General features: G+C 51.2%; 1 protein-coding gene across 3 annotated transcripts in view; it reads left to right on the forward strand.

The window, feature by feature from the left end:
- Positions 1–15,844, forward strand: part of LOC103679241 (palmitoyltransferase ZDHHC11) — a 43,601-nt gene that overhangs the window by 8,843 nt on the left and 18,914 nt on the right. For 2 of the 3 annotated variants that reach the window (XM_040630585.1, XM_040630587.1), the window contains exons 4-9: positions 2,039–2,226; positions 4,635–4,790; positions 7,332–7,441; positions 8,569–8,603; positions 11,152–11,242; positions 15,277–15,311. In XM_040630585.1, coding sequence (XP_040486519.1) covers positions 2,039–2,226; positions 4,635–4,790; positions 7,332–7,441; positions 8,569–8,603; positions 11,152–11,242; positions 15,277–15,311 — 615 coding nt within the window. The remainder of the gene's footprint in view (positions 1–2,038; positions 2,227–4,634; positions 4,791–7,331; positions 7,442–8,568; positions 8,604–11,151; positions 11,243–15,276; positions 15,312–15,844) is intronic. The other variant, XM_040630586.1, reaches the window with a different exon arrangement.

Below are 15,844 nucleotides of genomic sequence, written 5' to 3' on the forward strand. Positions count from 1 at the left end.
AGTCAGCAAGCAAGACGGCCGCGTGAGAAGTGAGCTGCTGGTTCAGGCCTGAAGACCACTGCTGCTCTGAGCAGAAGGAAGCACAGAGCCCTCATAATTAGAAAAACCCCCTCAGCACTGGGTGACTGGGGGTGCCTGGGAGCCCCCGTCCTGCCTCCTCCCTACAGAAGAGGAGCCCCGGGCCATCCAGAATGGGGTGGGCCACCCTCCTCATGCCAGCAGGGCTCTCTGCTCCCTCACTGGACGCAGCTCCTTAAGGCCTTGCTGCCATGAGCTGGTTGCCTTGAGGTCCAGTCCGCCATCAGGGGACGTGAGAGGCCCTGCCACTGAGGAGGACTGAGTGGGCCAGGCCCCATGGGGCACACAGGCTGGAGCTCAGAGGTCCTGACGGGGCCCCAGGCACAGCTGACTGAGGGGGTTCCCAATGGGGCAAGAAGCCTCTTGACCACAAGTGAGCCCCAGGAGCCGTCCTGGCATCCACAGGGCAGGGTCAGCAGGAGGGAGCGGGTGCCTGGCCCACAGCAAGGAGAGGGCCGCGTTCCTCGGAAGGAGCACGCAGAGGTGAGGGGGCGCTGCGCGTGCGGGGGTCAGGGTGAGCATCGTCCGCGTGCGCCTGCCCCAGCTTCCCTCCTGTCCCTTCAGCCATCCAGCAGAGAAAGCAAGAGGGAGTGACTGCACTTGAAAGACAGTTTGTCAAAAAAAGTGGGCAAAGCCTAGCAAGCTAGGGGAGTCAGGTCTTCACAGAGAAAGGGCTGGACTAGGTGCTGAGGCGTCACAGACGCAGGAGTCGGGAAAGGAAGCTTCGCGTTCTGAACATTGACTAGACAGGCTTCAACCCCACCCCATAGGGAGGGCTGCCTCTTGCCAGGTGACAGCAGGACAGGATGGTCGAGGGGCTTCCAGTGCGGGGCAAGCCCACCACCTGGAGGGTTCCCTGGAGACCAGAGCCAGGTATGGGGCCAGGCCTGTGTCCCCTGCAGCTTGGAGACACACAGGAGGCTGGGCCTGCACAGGGTCACGTGGGAGACGCACCTTGGGGGGTTAGTGAGGGGCCACGATGCAACGGCCCCCGAGCCAACGTGTCTCCAGGACCCAGGGCCGTGCCCCACATGCACCCAACCCTTTGGGAATGCTCACGTTTTAGCTCTCTGCCTAAAGATGTGTGTAAAGAGCCCTCAAGAAGTTCTGGAAAAGCATCATGGAATCAACTGAGTTTCAGCTGAAGAAAACACGTTGAGATTGAAAATGTTGAAGGAATGGTTTCCTTCGACGTCACAACAGCAGAAAACCCAGAGGAGGACTGTGCCGTGGGAGCATTTTCTAAGAATCGCCGACCACGGTTCATTTTCTGGGTGGAGAGATCACTCTCTGGGTCTTTTGAACAAAGGCAAGGGGGCAGGAGTGATTTTGGTCTAATGCCAAAGCCCAAGACGTCATTTTGCACAGAAGTGTGCATGGCCCCGGAGAGGGTGCGTGGAGATCACTCACCGTGAGCCGTACCCGGCCAGGCAGCTGTCATGGCGCACCCCTGGCCTCCCCGACCCAATCTGGCTTTGGTGCCCTTGATGGAAGGATAGCACCAGGATCCCCACCATGTGTCCACACCCAATTCTGTTCAGTGGCAGCGGTCACGACCCCAACTCCGGCTAAGAGCCACAAGCGCTCATTTTCTGCAGTTCTGTGACTGGGCAAGAGCCCCCGGTGAGCGGCAGCCGGGATGTGGTGGGATCCTGTGCCCGCCCACCCCACTCGGCCCAGAGCCTCTGTGTCCCTCGCTGTGAGCCAGGGTGGCCCGTCCTCACCGCCTTGTGGGGTTCGAGGGGAGAGTGTCTGTAAGCCATGAGGCACAGAACGTGGAGGTGCCGTCAGGACGGCCGCAAACCAGCAGCGGCCCCGGAGAGCTGCAAAGAGGCTCGCGGGACAGGGGGACAGGAGCCGGGAAGAGGGCTGGGTCTCGGGCTGGGGGCCCGGGTTGCCGGCTTCCTGGGCTGCGGGTCGGCTGGCCCTGAGCCCGGCTCCGCCCCTGCCCATCCCGCAGGTACTTCTTCTTCTCCGTGGCCTCTGCCTCGGCCGTCCTGCTCTGCCTGATTGTCACCCTGCTGTACATCTTCATCCAGTTCTTCATCGACCCGGCGGAGCTCCGCACACACCCCTACTACAAAAGTACACAGTGGCTCCTCTCGGGTCCCTCGCAAGTGTTAGCCCATCCCTCCAGCCGCCTCTGGGGTAAAAACCTTCCTTCGGGGGGTGGGGCATCAGCCTGGCCTGCCCCCAGCTGGGTGAGCAGCATGGCCGGGCAGGAGGGCGGCAGCCCCCCAGGCACCAGGAGGCAGGGTCAGGGACTGCGGGTGCTGGCTGCTCAGAGGCCGTGCTCCCGGAGAGTGCCAAGCATTGGGGGGGGGGGCCCTCCGCCCCGTCACCCTGCAGGTGGTCTGGGTGGGGAGCAGGGTAGGGTAGAAGGACAGGGCTGCCAGGGGACAGGTTCTGGGTGATGTGTGGCTGCAGGGCTCAGTTTAGTGGGTGCAGGAGCCTGGCCTTGGGAACAGATGTGGGATTGGATGTGGCCTCAAAGATATGTCCATGATCTCACCCTCCGACCTGTGACTATGACCTTATTTGGGGAAAGGCTCTTTACAGATGTGATTAAGGATCCTGAAATGATCATAGGTTACCCGGGAGTGTGTGTGGAGGGGTGCTGGGTCCGTTGAGAACATCTTTGTAAGAGGCTGGAGGGACAGGGCCACAGCCAGGGGTGCCTGGAGCCCTGGGAGCCGGAAGATTCAGGTCAGAGCCTCCCCTACAGCCTTGAGGGAGCTGCTGCACCCTGACTTCCAGGCTCCATCTCTGTGGCTTAAAACTGCCCAGTCTGTGGCCATCGGTCACAGCAGCCCCTGTGACACAGGGAGGACCCCAGGTGGACCTCCTCCTGTGTTGTCCTGAGTGTCCAGGGACCTCAGCCCATAGGGTGCAGAGCAAGGCTGCCTGTCTCAGCCTACGCCTCTCTCCAGAACACGTCACGGCCCAGTACATACAGCAGGAGAACAGAGGACCTTGTTGCTCAGCTCAGAACATTCCGGGGATCCCCACTCTGCCCAGGCTCCAACATCTCTGCAAGGGCCAGCATCGGGCTCCAGCATGGGCCTGGACAGTGCCCTCCTCCCAGAGAAGTGAGCAGCCAGCCAGCCTGCAGAGCCAGTGATGACCTGGTAGTGGGACTGAGCCCCCACGTCTCCCTTGGTCTCCAGAGCCTGTGCCATTGGAGGGGTCCCGCTGCCATCCAGCCCAGAGCCCAGCTGCACTGTGCCTCTTCCTGGGGGGGGGGGGGCGCTATGCCCTGTGCACCTTCACCCCGAGGCCCACACAGCACCTGGCACAGATGAGCCCTTAGGGCATGGACTGTCTGACCTGCATCTGCTCTGAAATGCATCCTGATTATTTTCATGGTGAAAGGGAACAGCGGGGGTCTCAGCGAGGCCAGGCCCCCCACTCAGCAGGACGAGCCGCTCAGGCTCTGCATGCAGCCAGCTGGAGGCCTCTGCCTGCCATCTTTCCTGACAGTCTCCACACGCAGCCTGAGCCAGAGGGCTAGCTGGGGCCAGCAGCCTCCAGAACAGTCAAGGGTGGGCACTGGGGGTTCCACATGAAGGCCCTCCCCACCACATGGCCTCTTAATGCCCCTACACACTCTGAAATGTGGCTCACACCTGGTGAGCGGCGACCTCCGCGCACCTGAGTGCCCGCAGCAGCACCTCTGTGCATTTCCTTATGGCCTCCCATCATGGGCGTTAGCTGGGCCTGCACTGCCGTGCGCTGTGAAGACAGAGGGCAGGGTGACCGCCCAGAGCGCAGCAGCCCCTGTGGCTGCAGGTGCACAGACGCCAAGTGACCCTGGCTTCTCTCGGAGACTTGCTGGCTCTGGAACCACAGTGGCACCAGCTATACATGAATGTCTGATGACTGAGGCAATCTCCTGGGTTTTCTGTTCCAGAAGATTCCACGGGCTGTTTAATCGCCAGTTCCCTGGGACACTTTGCTGTCATTGGTGGGAATTCATTGAAACATCACCAGCTTAGGGGACAAGCGTCCGGTCGGCCCGCCCACTGTCCAGCCAGCCCCATGCACATAGCACCACAGCCCCTAAGGCCTGCAGCCACATAACACAGCGGGCCTGGCAGCCACCTTGTGGGGCGCCACATAAGGAACTGGCGTCAGGGCATTTCAGCTGGAATTCCTTCTCATGGGCCCGCCTGCAGATTCCTCAGTGCCTTTCTTACACTTCAGTTGGGGGCACAGAGGACCACGTTCTGGAAATGCCCCAAGGCGCTGGCTACAGCCTTCTAGTTCTCTGTGAGAGTGGCTGGTTGAGAACGGGGAAGGTCCAGCAAGGACCTGGCTGACGGGTAGGGTGGGTGTTGGGGCCAGGCAGGGTGCCAGGCTCTGGGACCTGGACACTTGGCTATCCTCTTCCAGCCCCGTAAAGTGAGATTGTCAGGGGGCTGTGAGGGCACTTAGGTAAGGCAGGGCACACACCTTGGGCTAGTTTCCTTCTCCCACCGCTGAGCTGTGTCTCCTGAGGGGAGGTGCAGCCATGCCCCGGGTGCTGGACATGGTGTGTGTCTCCCTTGCCTCCACAGAGGTCTCCAATAAGAACACCTGGCTGCTGTTCCTTCCCCTTTTCCCTGTAAAGACGAAGACCCCAGTGGTCCTGGGCATTGGGGTGTTCGTGCTGCTGCTGGACGTCATCAGCCTCCTGCTGCTCGGGCACCTGCTTCTCTTCCACCTCTACCTAAGTATGTGTCCTGAGGCAGAAGACTGCTCAACTGGGCCCTGCTAGAAACGAGCACAAAAGACAAATCGCAGGATGGGAAGAGACACCCCTCAAGGGACAGCAGGCCTGAGACCTGCAGAGACCACGAGAGGGCGTTTAAGAGTATATCAGAATGTTCAGAGATAAAGGAGCAGAATCTGAGGCAGGACAGGACACCTTGAAAAGAAAACAGGGCCTTTAGAAAAGCACCAAATCCTAACAGTGAGAAACAGTCAGCCAGTGACAGGGTCTTGCTGACCAAACTCACCACAGGGAGACGGGTGGTTTTCTGGTGTCCACATGGCAGTGTGCACTGCAGGCTCCACCGCTCGCTGGCATGGGGTGGGGGGGCAGGGCTTCTGCTCCCCATGAAGCCCTTCTTCGAATGTGCATTACTCTCTAGGGCCCTGTGTGGTGCAGGGTATAACCTCACGTCCTCCGCGGAGCTAGGGCCGGTCGACCCAAGCCCTTCCTAAAGCTGCTGCACACTGGCCAAGGGGGATGGGGTGCATTTGGGGACAGTGTCTCAGTCACAGCGTATATGATAGCCAGCAGGTGGCAATTTGGGCAGGTCCAGAAGCCTGCCGCAGCCACGCAGGATGGACGGATGCAAGACTGGAGAGCAAGTCCACGGGACTCATGGCCACCTGGAGATCTGGGGACAGGGACAAAAGGGCCACAACTCAGGCACCCAGGAGGGTCGTGGTGCCATACTCACTTTGGGGGCACGCGCAGGAGACCCCTGGAAGGGGAGAAGCACGCTGAGCTTGGGGCTCAGGGTGTTGCTCATCGGGGATTTGGACATCAAAGAACAGACTTCCAGAACAAAGTTAAGATATTAACTCTTGTTACTTACAGTAAAATTCCCTAAAATGTAGCTGCTTGAAACAACAGAGTTAGTGCCTGGCAGTTTCTGTGGGTTCCCCGCCCCTGCTCTTCCTTCAGGTGCCAGGAGGGGCCGTGGTCTCATCCGATAGGGGAGGATCCACTTCTAGGCTCATCACCAGGGCGGTGGCAGGTCAGTTCCTGACCTCAGTTCCTTGTGAGTTGGTGGCAAGTGTCCCCTGCCATTCCTTGTCATGTGGATGCTCCAACACGCAGAGCATTTTACAGCGGGGCAGCTGGTTTCATCAGAGTGGGCAAGTGAGAGGCAAGACGGGGAGCAAGACAGAGCCAGCCTTTCGATACCCAGTCATGGAGGTCACGCCCCATCACCTCTTCTGCAAGGCGCTGGGGTCAGCCTGCTCTCCAGCGGATGAGACTACGTGAATGCCCTGAGGTGGGAGGGGGACCGCTGGGGGACACATCAGAAACTGCCAGCAGTTGGGTGCTCCATTTTGAAGCTTGGGTAAAGGACATCCAGACGAGCCTGCAGCACATGAGCAGGAGTGGGAACGTTGGTGAGGGCAAGCTCTCCGGGAAGACACACAGATGTGGGAGTGCCAGCAGCAGGGGTGTGGGAAAGCCACCTTCGTGCAAGTGGGAGAGAGCACATCCCGAAGGACAGTGGCACCAAGCTCCTGTGTTAGAGCCTGGTAAGGCCAGAGGGAACATGGTGGACACTCCCTCAGTGCACCTGCACTCTGGCCTCACTTCCTCAACTGCATCTCCTCTTGTTACTGTCAGATGAAGGTGTTTTACACAAAACTCAGGATGAGCGTGAGCTCTGGGAGACACACAGTGTGTGCTTACCATCTGATGGTGATGGTAGCTGTGCAAATCCATGCCAAAGGAGGAGTGTGACCAAGTGCGAGTTTATACCCTCAAACAGACACAGGGTCTGAGGGAGTGGGAAGGATGAAGCAAGAGCCAGGTGGAGTTAATTAAGGAAGCCAAAGCAAACAAAAACAAAAGCACTTGTACGAACCACCCAGGGAAAGGGATGGGCCCTGTTCTGCAGGAGCTCACCCCACCTGGGAAGCAGCCTCTGAGGGCTCCACGTTGGTGTGTGGAGCGGCCCGCCCTCCGTCTGCTCCTCGAGCTGCAAATAGGCTTCTGTGGGTGGCCCTTCTCACTTTCCAGAAATAATTAGAAGCCATCTGTCCTCATGTTGGTGGGTTTTAGGAAAAGAGAAATGGGAAGATGGGCACCTCTGCTGAAGCACATAGCTGGAACAGGCACAGAACCCATTTCATGAATAGTGCTGTCTACCAATAGGTCTCAGATGCTCTTTCAGTGACCTGGGGGGCTACTGCCACGATGCCAGAGCCAGTGGCCCGGCCCAGCTGACCTGGGCCTGACCCTCCATGCAGGTCCATGTTGACTTTGCAGGCCTGGGAGGCAGGCAGGGCAGCTCCTCCTGGAGTGGGGGGCTAGCAGGCCTTGGGGGTGTGAGGAGCTGCTGTGTGCTGCCCACATGGCAGATGGGCTCTGGGGTGGCCATCCAGCAGCCCCTCAGTGCTCCAGGTTACGAAGCAGCTCCCAGCACCCTGGGGGGAGCCCTGGAAGGCCGGGTTGTGGCACGCAGGCCACTCTGCTTACTTGTGGAATTGTAACTGCCTGTTTCCTCCTTTCTCCTCTCTAGTGGCCAAGAAGTTGAGCACGTTTGATTACATGACACAGGGCCGCCAGCAACAGACTCCACAAGCTTCAGCAGAGAAGGAAGAGCTGTCCTTCCAAATAAGATACCCACAGGTACCAGGTGTCCCTCTCTTTCACCATTCATATTATCTAGGCCTGGGACAATGCCAAGGGTCACCTTGCAGCTGGGACTTCTCAACCACAATCCTGTGTTTCTGTGTGTGTCTGTATATGTGAGTCTGCATGGTGTGTGATGCAGTGCGTGTGTGTGTGTGCGTGGTTGTGTGTGTGTGTGTGTGTGTTACATCATTTCTACATTCACTATAGAATCAAGCCAGTGGGACTGACTCCTTTCAGGCCCGCATATTTCTGCAGCTGCTTCTCATCAAAATTAAAAACATTTGGTTTTCAAAAGGTCACCATTAAGAAAATTAAAATATAAGCCACAGGCATAAATGAAATACTTATAAATCATAATACTTGTGCCCAGAATATATAAAGAACTTTAAAAATTCAATTATAAGAAAAATGACCCATATAGGATTTGGGCAAAAGGGGCAAAAGATTTGAACCAACTGTTCACTGAGGAGGGTCTATGGGTGGCAAATAAGCACACAAAAAGATGGTCAACATCATTTACCATTAAGAAAACACAAACTAAAACCACAGTTAGATACCATTACACACCCACTAGAATGACTGTAATCAGAAGGACACCCACAAGGACTGGTGAAGCTGTAGAGATGGGTGTCTCATATGTTGCTAGTGGAGAGAGCCTGTTAGATCACTTTGATAAGCAGTTCTGCATTTTCTGAATAAGTAAAATCTAGGGGCTCCTGAGTGGCTCAGTCAGTTAAGCAGTGGCCCTCTGGTCAGGTCATGATCCCAGGGTCCTAGGATCGAGTCCCACATCCGCGGGGAGCCTGCTTCTCCCTCTCCCTCTCCCTCTGCCGCTCCCCCTGCTTGTGCTCTGTCAAATAAATAAATAAAATCTTTTTTAAAAAGTAAAATCTATACTTACCATTTAAGTGAGCAATCCCACTCCCAGTTTCTCACCTAATAGAAGTGAAAACACAGGTATTCCTGTAACAAGGGTACTATCCCCCAGTGAGATCATTTCCCAGGACCCAGGAGACTCTGAGGTACCATTACTCAAAATTAACTAATAACTGGCTTGAATTTTGTATAATAAGCTCACTGTCAACAATTTTTTTCACTTTATGAATTTTTATCTCCCACAGCAAGCAGATAACGACCAGAGTTCATCTGAACACAGGTAAGTTTGCAAGCTTCCTGGAGTTGTTTCATCTGTTTGAAAAATACTATAGGCTCTTAACAGTCTTGCTTTAAAAAGTCTTCTTTACTCCAAGGTTATACAGATATCCTCCATTTTCCTTGCTAATATTTTCATCATTTTTATTCACTTTCTTTGCATTTTGATTTCCAAGCTATCCTGAATTTGTCTTTGTGTTCACGAAGACAGGGGCTAAGGTAATTACCCCAGCCAGCGCCAAGGACACGGTGCGCCTGCTCCCCTGGGAGACCCTCTTCCGGCCTGGCCCGCCCTGAACGTCCGGCAGGGGACCCCCCACCTTGGCATTTTTTATTTTTCATTTTTCTTGACAATTCTTTCATGTTTTTATTTTTCCATATAAACTCTAAAATCGTTTTGTGCAGTCCCAAGACACGCAGAGTTCGAAGTGGAGTGACATTAAACATTCCCTAGACTTGGGAGGGAGCGAGGCCACGGGGTCACAGCTCCACGCCCCAAACCGCCCCGGAAGTCGGTCTCCCCCGGGGAGCGGGCCGGAAGTGCCCCCGCTCGCTCCGAGGTGCGCGCGGAAGTTGAGCCTGCGCGGAAACCTGTGTGGGGCGGTTCTCGCGTTCCGGCGGAGCGGGGCGGGAGCACCGACGGCACCGGCTCACCGCCAGGCGTCCAGCGGGAAAGGATCATTCGCTTGGAATAACCCGCTCGTTCCTTCTGCATTTGTGTCCTTAGACTCCCGATAGCGATACTGCTGTGAAAACCCGCGTCTTTTAGTTTCACTTGAAGCACCGCGTCGCTGTGGTCCTTTAGGTACAATCTGAGCACGTCCCCTCGCCCTGTCCAGCCTGGAAGCGAGCCACCTCCAGAAACAACCGAGACTAAACCCGGTTTCAGACAGTCGGCGCAGACGCAGCGCTGGGGCGCGGGGACCTGCAGAAGTCGGGGTGTGCGCGCCAGACGAGGGCTGAGGAAGTGCGGTCGCTCGCCGCCCTTGGCGCTGCAGCCAGTGCTGGCGCTCTGGGGAGTGTCTTCCAAGTTCCATTTTTAATATTCTTTTGTGAGTTATGCACACACTGCTCTGTTTTTGTAAAATTAAAGTCATATTGTGCAACTCTTTAAAAGCTCTTTTTAAAAATTACATGTGCCATCCACATTGGTAAAAGAAAAGAAGCATGATCTTTACGAATAGAAGTTATTCGGTCGTTGGGAGGAAACATATTCCTCATTTCTGGAATATTTACTTTCAATCTAGTGTTCTCCTCTCCAACAGGAAAATGAGCTAACTTCGGCTGTTGACAGGCCGTCGTTGAGGAAGTGCAGTACAAACCTCTGGGTGCACTGGGCAGTATGCAGCGGTGGCCGTTCCTTATTGCAGAAGTGTCCCTAGGGGAACCTGATAGCTGGAGAGCCCACTGCCTGGACACTCACAGCCTTCTATTTTCGGCAAAGCCTGCTACAGCATGTCAGGATATCAGTTCCTAGAGATCAAGGAATATGTTTAAATCACTTGACATGAGGCCAGTCCAGAAAAGAACACCTCCCTCAGTAAGTGCCCATGGAGTGGGGTGATGTTGATCACTGGTGTATTTTAGGGGAGAACTTCATGTAGGACTTTCCGAAGTGCTTCTCTCTAATAGTAGTTATCAGACCAACTTATTGGGAGTATCTCTTCTGGACTGTTTATCTGCTGTGGGGGTAGGATCATACGTATAAGGACATCACTTGCCTAATTTCACAGGTGTTCCACTCAGCGAATGTCCATCAAGTGCTTTGTATCAATTTTCCATTGCTACATGGCAAATCCCACGAATTTAGTGGCTTGAAACAGGACTTTTTATCTCATAGTGTGCATGGGTCTCATGCCTGGGCAAATGCAGCTGGGTCCTTGCCTGGCGCCTCTCAAGGCACAGCCACGGTTCACCAGGTCGGCTTTCCTTTCTGGAGGTGATGGGGAAGGCTGTGCTGATCTAGGCTGATTCAGAATGCTGATAGAATTTTTGTTTTTCCACACTTTCCACATTGCCCCTCGGTCTCTAAGTCAGTAGTGGTGGATTGAGTCTTATACTTCAGATCTCTTGGACTGCCTCCTCTTCCTCATTTCTCAATTTTTAAAAGTTCATGTGGTTACATCGGACCTACTTGGATAATCGAGGACAATACTCCTGCGTTAGTTTCCTAGAGCTGCTGCAAGAAACGAGCACGGAATGCCGTGGGCTCCAAGGCCCATCACTTTATCCACTTGTAACTGAGCCCTGCTGTACCCACAGGGTGGGCACCATAGCAGGAGTCCTGCCTCTGTGGCCTCCCACTGGCAGCGGGTGTAGACCTTTACCAGTGCAGCTCCTGCAGGGTGTCTTCCATTGTGCAGTCAACCCAGGAGCACACAGACAACCTCCCAGGAGCTGCTGTCTCTGAGGTTCTGCAGAGGAGGGCATCACAATAACGGCGAGTGCATGGCACTTGGCAGCAGTCAGTGGCGCTCTCTGAGCTCACTGCCCAAAGGAGGGCCCTTCTTTGCTGATAGGAGTCTTTCCTTCCTTTTGCCCCATCCCTGCAGAGAGAAGCACAAGGAGCTCCAGCCACTCCGGAAGTGCCCAAGTCCCTGTTCCACCACTGCCATACACCCAGAGAACTCCTTGCTGCCAACGGTGAGCTCAGAGCCACAGGGCACATGTGTTGAAATTAGGATGAGAGCCAGATGAAGGGTCTCCGGCTCCCCCAGGAATGAGGACAGAAAATGCTTGAAATTGCTTGTTTGACTGATTTGAAGCATTTACTTGGTCCCCAGGGGTGCTACTCATATGGGAATAATGGTGGAGAGGGGAGTAGAAGAAAAAGTGAGGGACAGAAAATATTCTTAACTGTGGGGCTTGTATTGCGTGTGTGTGTGTGTGTGTGAGAGAGAGAGAGAGAATTGGGGGGGAGAGAAATGCAGTACAAACATGGATTTACTAAAACTCAGTGATATATGTGTGCTTTAATGAAGGGTACTGATGTCTGCACTCAATGGGCTTTGAAGTGCACCAGAAAATAAAACGATGGGTGGATAATCATATGGTGAAATATATACAGCAAAGCTCTAACAATGATAGAACCTAGGTGTTGAGTATTTGGACATTCTTGTAAAACACTTTCAACTTTTCTGGATGTTTGAAATTTTTTATTAAAAAAATGTTATGGAATCACTGTAAGAAACAGACGTGGAGTAAGGGGTGTATGGGACGTGTCTGCTCTTTACAAGATCAGGCCGGCAGGGCTGCCTCCTTTTAGACCCACGTTCTGCAGCTGTCTGGGAGTTTCTGGTGGGTTACTTTAAAACAGGGTTTGTGACTATGCTGACTTTTTAAGGTCACAGGTGAATTTACGTTCTCTGTGGGAGGAGTTTCATCTCACCAAAGTCCCTGCAAGGCATCAGAGGGCGAGCTCCTTGTAATAATTTAGACGTAGGAAGGGGTCCACACCCACCTGTAGTAACAGTGATATTGTCGGCAGCACCACCTGTTTTAGACGTAGGAAGGGGTCCACACCCACCTGTAGTAACAGTGATATTGTCGGCAGCACCACCTGTAGTGACAGTGATATTGTCGGCAGCACCACCTGTAGTGACAGTGATATTGTCGGCAGCACCACCTGTAGTGACAGTGATATTGTCAGCAACATCGTTTTCCTTGCTTGAGCATCTACTGGAAGTTTGGAGACACATTTAGTGGAAACGATCACGCCTCCAACCTGTCCCCACTCCAGACTCAGCCACTAAAAAGTGACCCTCATTCCAAGCCATGAGCAGATGGCCACAGACTTTTCTTTACTGCCATTAAAACCACGGTGACCCTATGTCCCAATTTGCCTGTGACAGTCCCATTTGACACCTGCTACCAGCCCTGACGATGTGGCTGCCACTGTGACAGACACTTGTCATTGATCATTACGTTAAATCCTGCTAAGGATTCTCCCAGACACAGCTTTATTATTTCTATTTGGTGTCAACAGGATAGAATAAGGCCAAGCTCACCTCCTAAATGCACATAGATAAGTTGAAGACTCTGAGAGCTGAGACCTTTTTCTGTCCCACCCCTAGCAGGGCAAGTTCTTGTCAGTATTCAAGAACATAGAATACCAAATATGCATAATGACTTTTTAATGTAAAAACGGTAACATTATAGGCTTGGGTGTCTTAAATTTTTCTATATTTAAAACGTCCCAAGGTTGAAACATGCTTTCTTAAGAAAGGGAGTGATCATCTACTTAGAATGACTTTTTAATGTAAAAACGGTAACATTATAGGCTTGGGTGTCTTAAATTTTTCTATATTTAAAACGTCCCAAGGTTGAAACATGCTTTCTTAAGCACTTCTACTTAGTTGACATGAATTACCAAAATGGATTCAAAAAGAAATAGGAAACAAAGACAACCACTAATTTAAATTTCTCACAAAGATCCCAGGTCCTGATGGTTTCATTGATAAATTCTACTTGATATTTTAAGAAGAAAATAACAGCACTCATGCACATCCTTTCAGGAACAGAGAAGGAAGTAGCACTTCCCAACTCACTCTGTGAAGTCAGTGCACAACACCAACGCCAGACAGTGTCATCCCAACGAGGGACAGCATGAGCTGATGTCATTCATGCTTATAGAGGCAAATATCATTAACGAAACATTAGTAAACCAAATGTAGTTACAGAGAAACAGGATTATACACCATGACTAAGTGAGGTTTATTCCAGGAATGCAAGGTTGGTTTAACATTTGAAAATAAATTAATGCAATAAGCATATTAATAAAACAAAGAACATTAAACATATGAGCACATTGGTCAATCAGAGAAAATATTTGAGAGGATAAAAACAATTCCACAACCTGGGGCATGGGGACACCCTTCACCTGATAAAGAGCACCAATGAAACTTAGAGCTAATTCACACTCAATTCATTCTGAATACTTTCCCCTTAAGATTGGGACAAAAGCAGGAACGTCCACTTCAGACTTCTATTTGACATTTTACTGAAGTTCCAGCTAGTGCAATACAGCAAGAAATATAAATTAAAGACATAGATTTGAAAATAAAACTATTTATTTGCAGGAAACATGCTTCTAACAAATCTGTAAAAAAATCTGGTAGTAATAATAAGATAGCTCAATAAGGTGGTAGGATACAAAATCAATATAAAAACCTCAATTATATTTCTGTATACTAGCAATGAAGAATCTGAAAATGCTACTACGAAGACTATTCCGTTTGCAATAGCATTGAAAATAATAAAAATAAGATAATAAAACAAGTGCCAAATCTGTATACTTAAAGCTACAAACTATTGAGAGAGACTGAACACAATCTAAATAAATGGAAAGATTCAGAATACTCGTGGACTGGAGCACAAAATATTGTCATGATAGCAGATTTCCCCTAAATTGATCTACAGACTCACCATGATCCCTACTGAATTTCCGGCAAGCTTTTTTTCTTTTCTTTTCTTTTCTTTCTTTTTTTTTTTTTAGGAAATAGCAAGCCAATCCTAAAATATATATAGAAATTCAGAGGACCTAGAGTGACCCAAATAATTTAGAAAAAGAAGCAGCAAATTGAAGACTTACACAATCTGCCTTAAAAATTTATGGTCAAACTACAGTAATCAGGACAGTGGGGCTGGCATGAAAATAGACACACAGATCAGTGGGACAGAGTAGAAACTCCGGAAATAAAACCTGAGCCACGGATGTTAGAGGGGCAGGGCAATTCAAGGGGGGTAGAAATGAGAGTGTTTTTGATAAATGGTGCTGGAACAACCGGATAACCACATGCAAAAAAAAGAACTTAATACCTAATTCACACTATACACAAAAAAATAACTCAAAATCAATCATAGACCTGGATTTAAGGGCTAGACTATAACACTGTAGGAAGAAAACAGAATAAGGTTTTTGTGACCTTGAGTTAGGCAAAGTTTTCTTTAATAAGATACCAAAACGCTATTAAGAAAAAAAAAATGAAAAATTGGACTCCATAAGAAATAAAGCATTTGTTCTTCGAAAGTCACCATTACAAAAATAGAAAATATAAGTCACAGGCTGGAATAAGTACTTGGAAACCATGTACTTATATCCAGAATATATAAAGAACTCTCAAAACTTAATAAGGAGAAACTGCCACATTTTTAAAATGGGGAAGAGATTTTAATAAACGTCACCAAACAGGATATGTGGGTGGAAAAAAAAAACACCTGAAAAGGTGTTCAACATCGTTCACCATTCGGGAAATACAGATTAAAACCACAGTAAGATAGCACTTCACACCATTTAGCCCGGCTCTGTCAAAAACACTAACAGTGCCGAGTGCTGGTGGGACGCAGAGAAACCAAAGCCCACGTGTCAGCACTTGAAAATAACAAGGGGGTTTAAACGTGATGCCCCTTTGGAAAGCAGTTTGGCAGGTTCTTAAAAACTTGAAGACATTCTTATCATCGGACACGGCAATCCCACTCCCGGGGCTCTTCCTAAAGAGGGACGAGGACACCTGTGCTCGCGGGGCGGGTGGGAGGAGGTGTGCTCTCCCTCCGTGAGACCCCTTCCGGGGAGGTCTCTGAGACCCGCTCACTTGACACTGACTGATAATGGACTGGATTTTCTGAAAGAATAACCTGGGATCAACAATTCTCCTTTTTCTTCGTTTTCATTTATGCAGCAAGCGGAGGACGGCCAGAGCTCATCCACACAGAGGTGGGTTGTGCGCTTGCTACAGTAGTTTGATCTGAAAGTGCGCTGCCTGCTCTTCGTTACTCAAATTATTTTGGAAAGTAATTCGTCTCTGATGGGATGTTTTAAAATAACGTGTGAAATTGCTTCACTTCACATTAACGTATTCACCATCTTTTTGACTTACCTTACTTGCGGGAACCGCAGTTCTGCGCTCCCTCTGTACCGCTGACGTCTGAACTGATACGCGAAAGTCCGTGCTCACTGATTGTCTTTGTCAATCGGAGAACACGTGAGGCGTTGAGTTCGAGCCTCCTCCTTACGACGTCTCGTAATCTCTGATTTCACGTTACTCCCAAAAGCCCCGGAGAGCCGCACGCGTGCACACAAGCACGCACAACTGTTTCCCTGCAAAATCACAGGGGCACAAAGTGGCCCATTGTGAAGGTCACGATCCAGGCTAAGTACACATTTTTGTCTCCACATTGAAACTGTGTAGCCGTGAAAAGTCATCGAGAGACAAGAAATATGCTCACATTATGGTAGGTGTCTTAGTT

The sequence above is a fragment of the Ursus maritimus genome, unplaced genomic scaffold (assembly GCF_017311325.1).
Source record: "Ursus maritimus isolate PB19 unplaced genomic scaffold, ASM1731132v1 scaffold_15, whole genome shotgun sequence".
Lineage (NCBI taxonomy): Eukaryota > Metazoa > Chordata > Mammalia > Carnivora > Ursidae > Ursus > Ursus maritimus.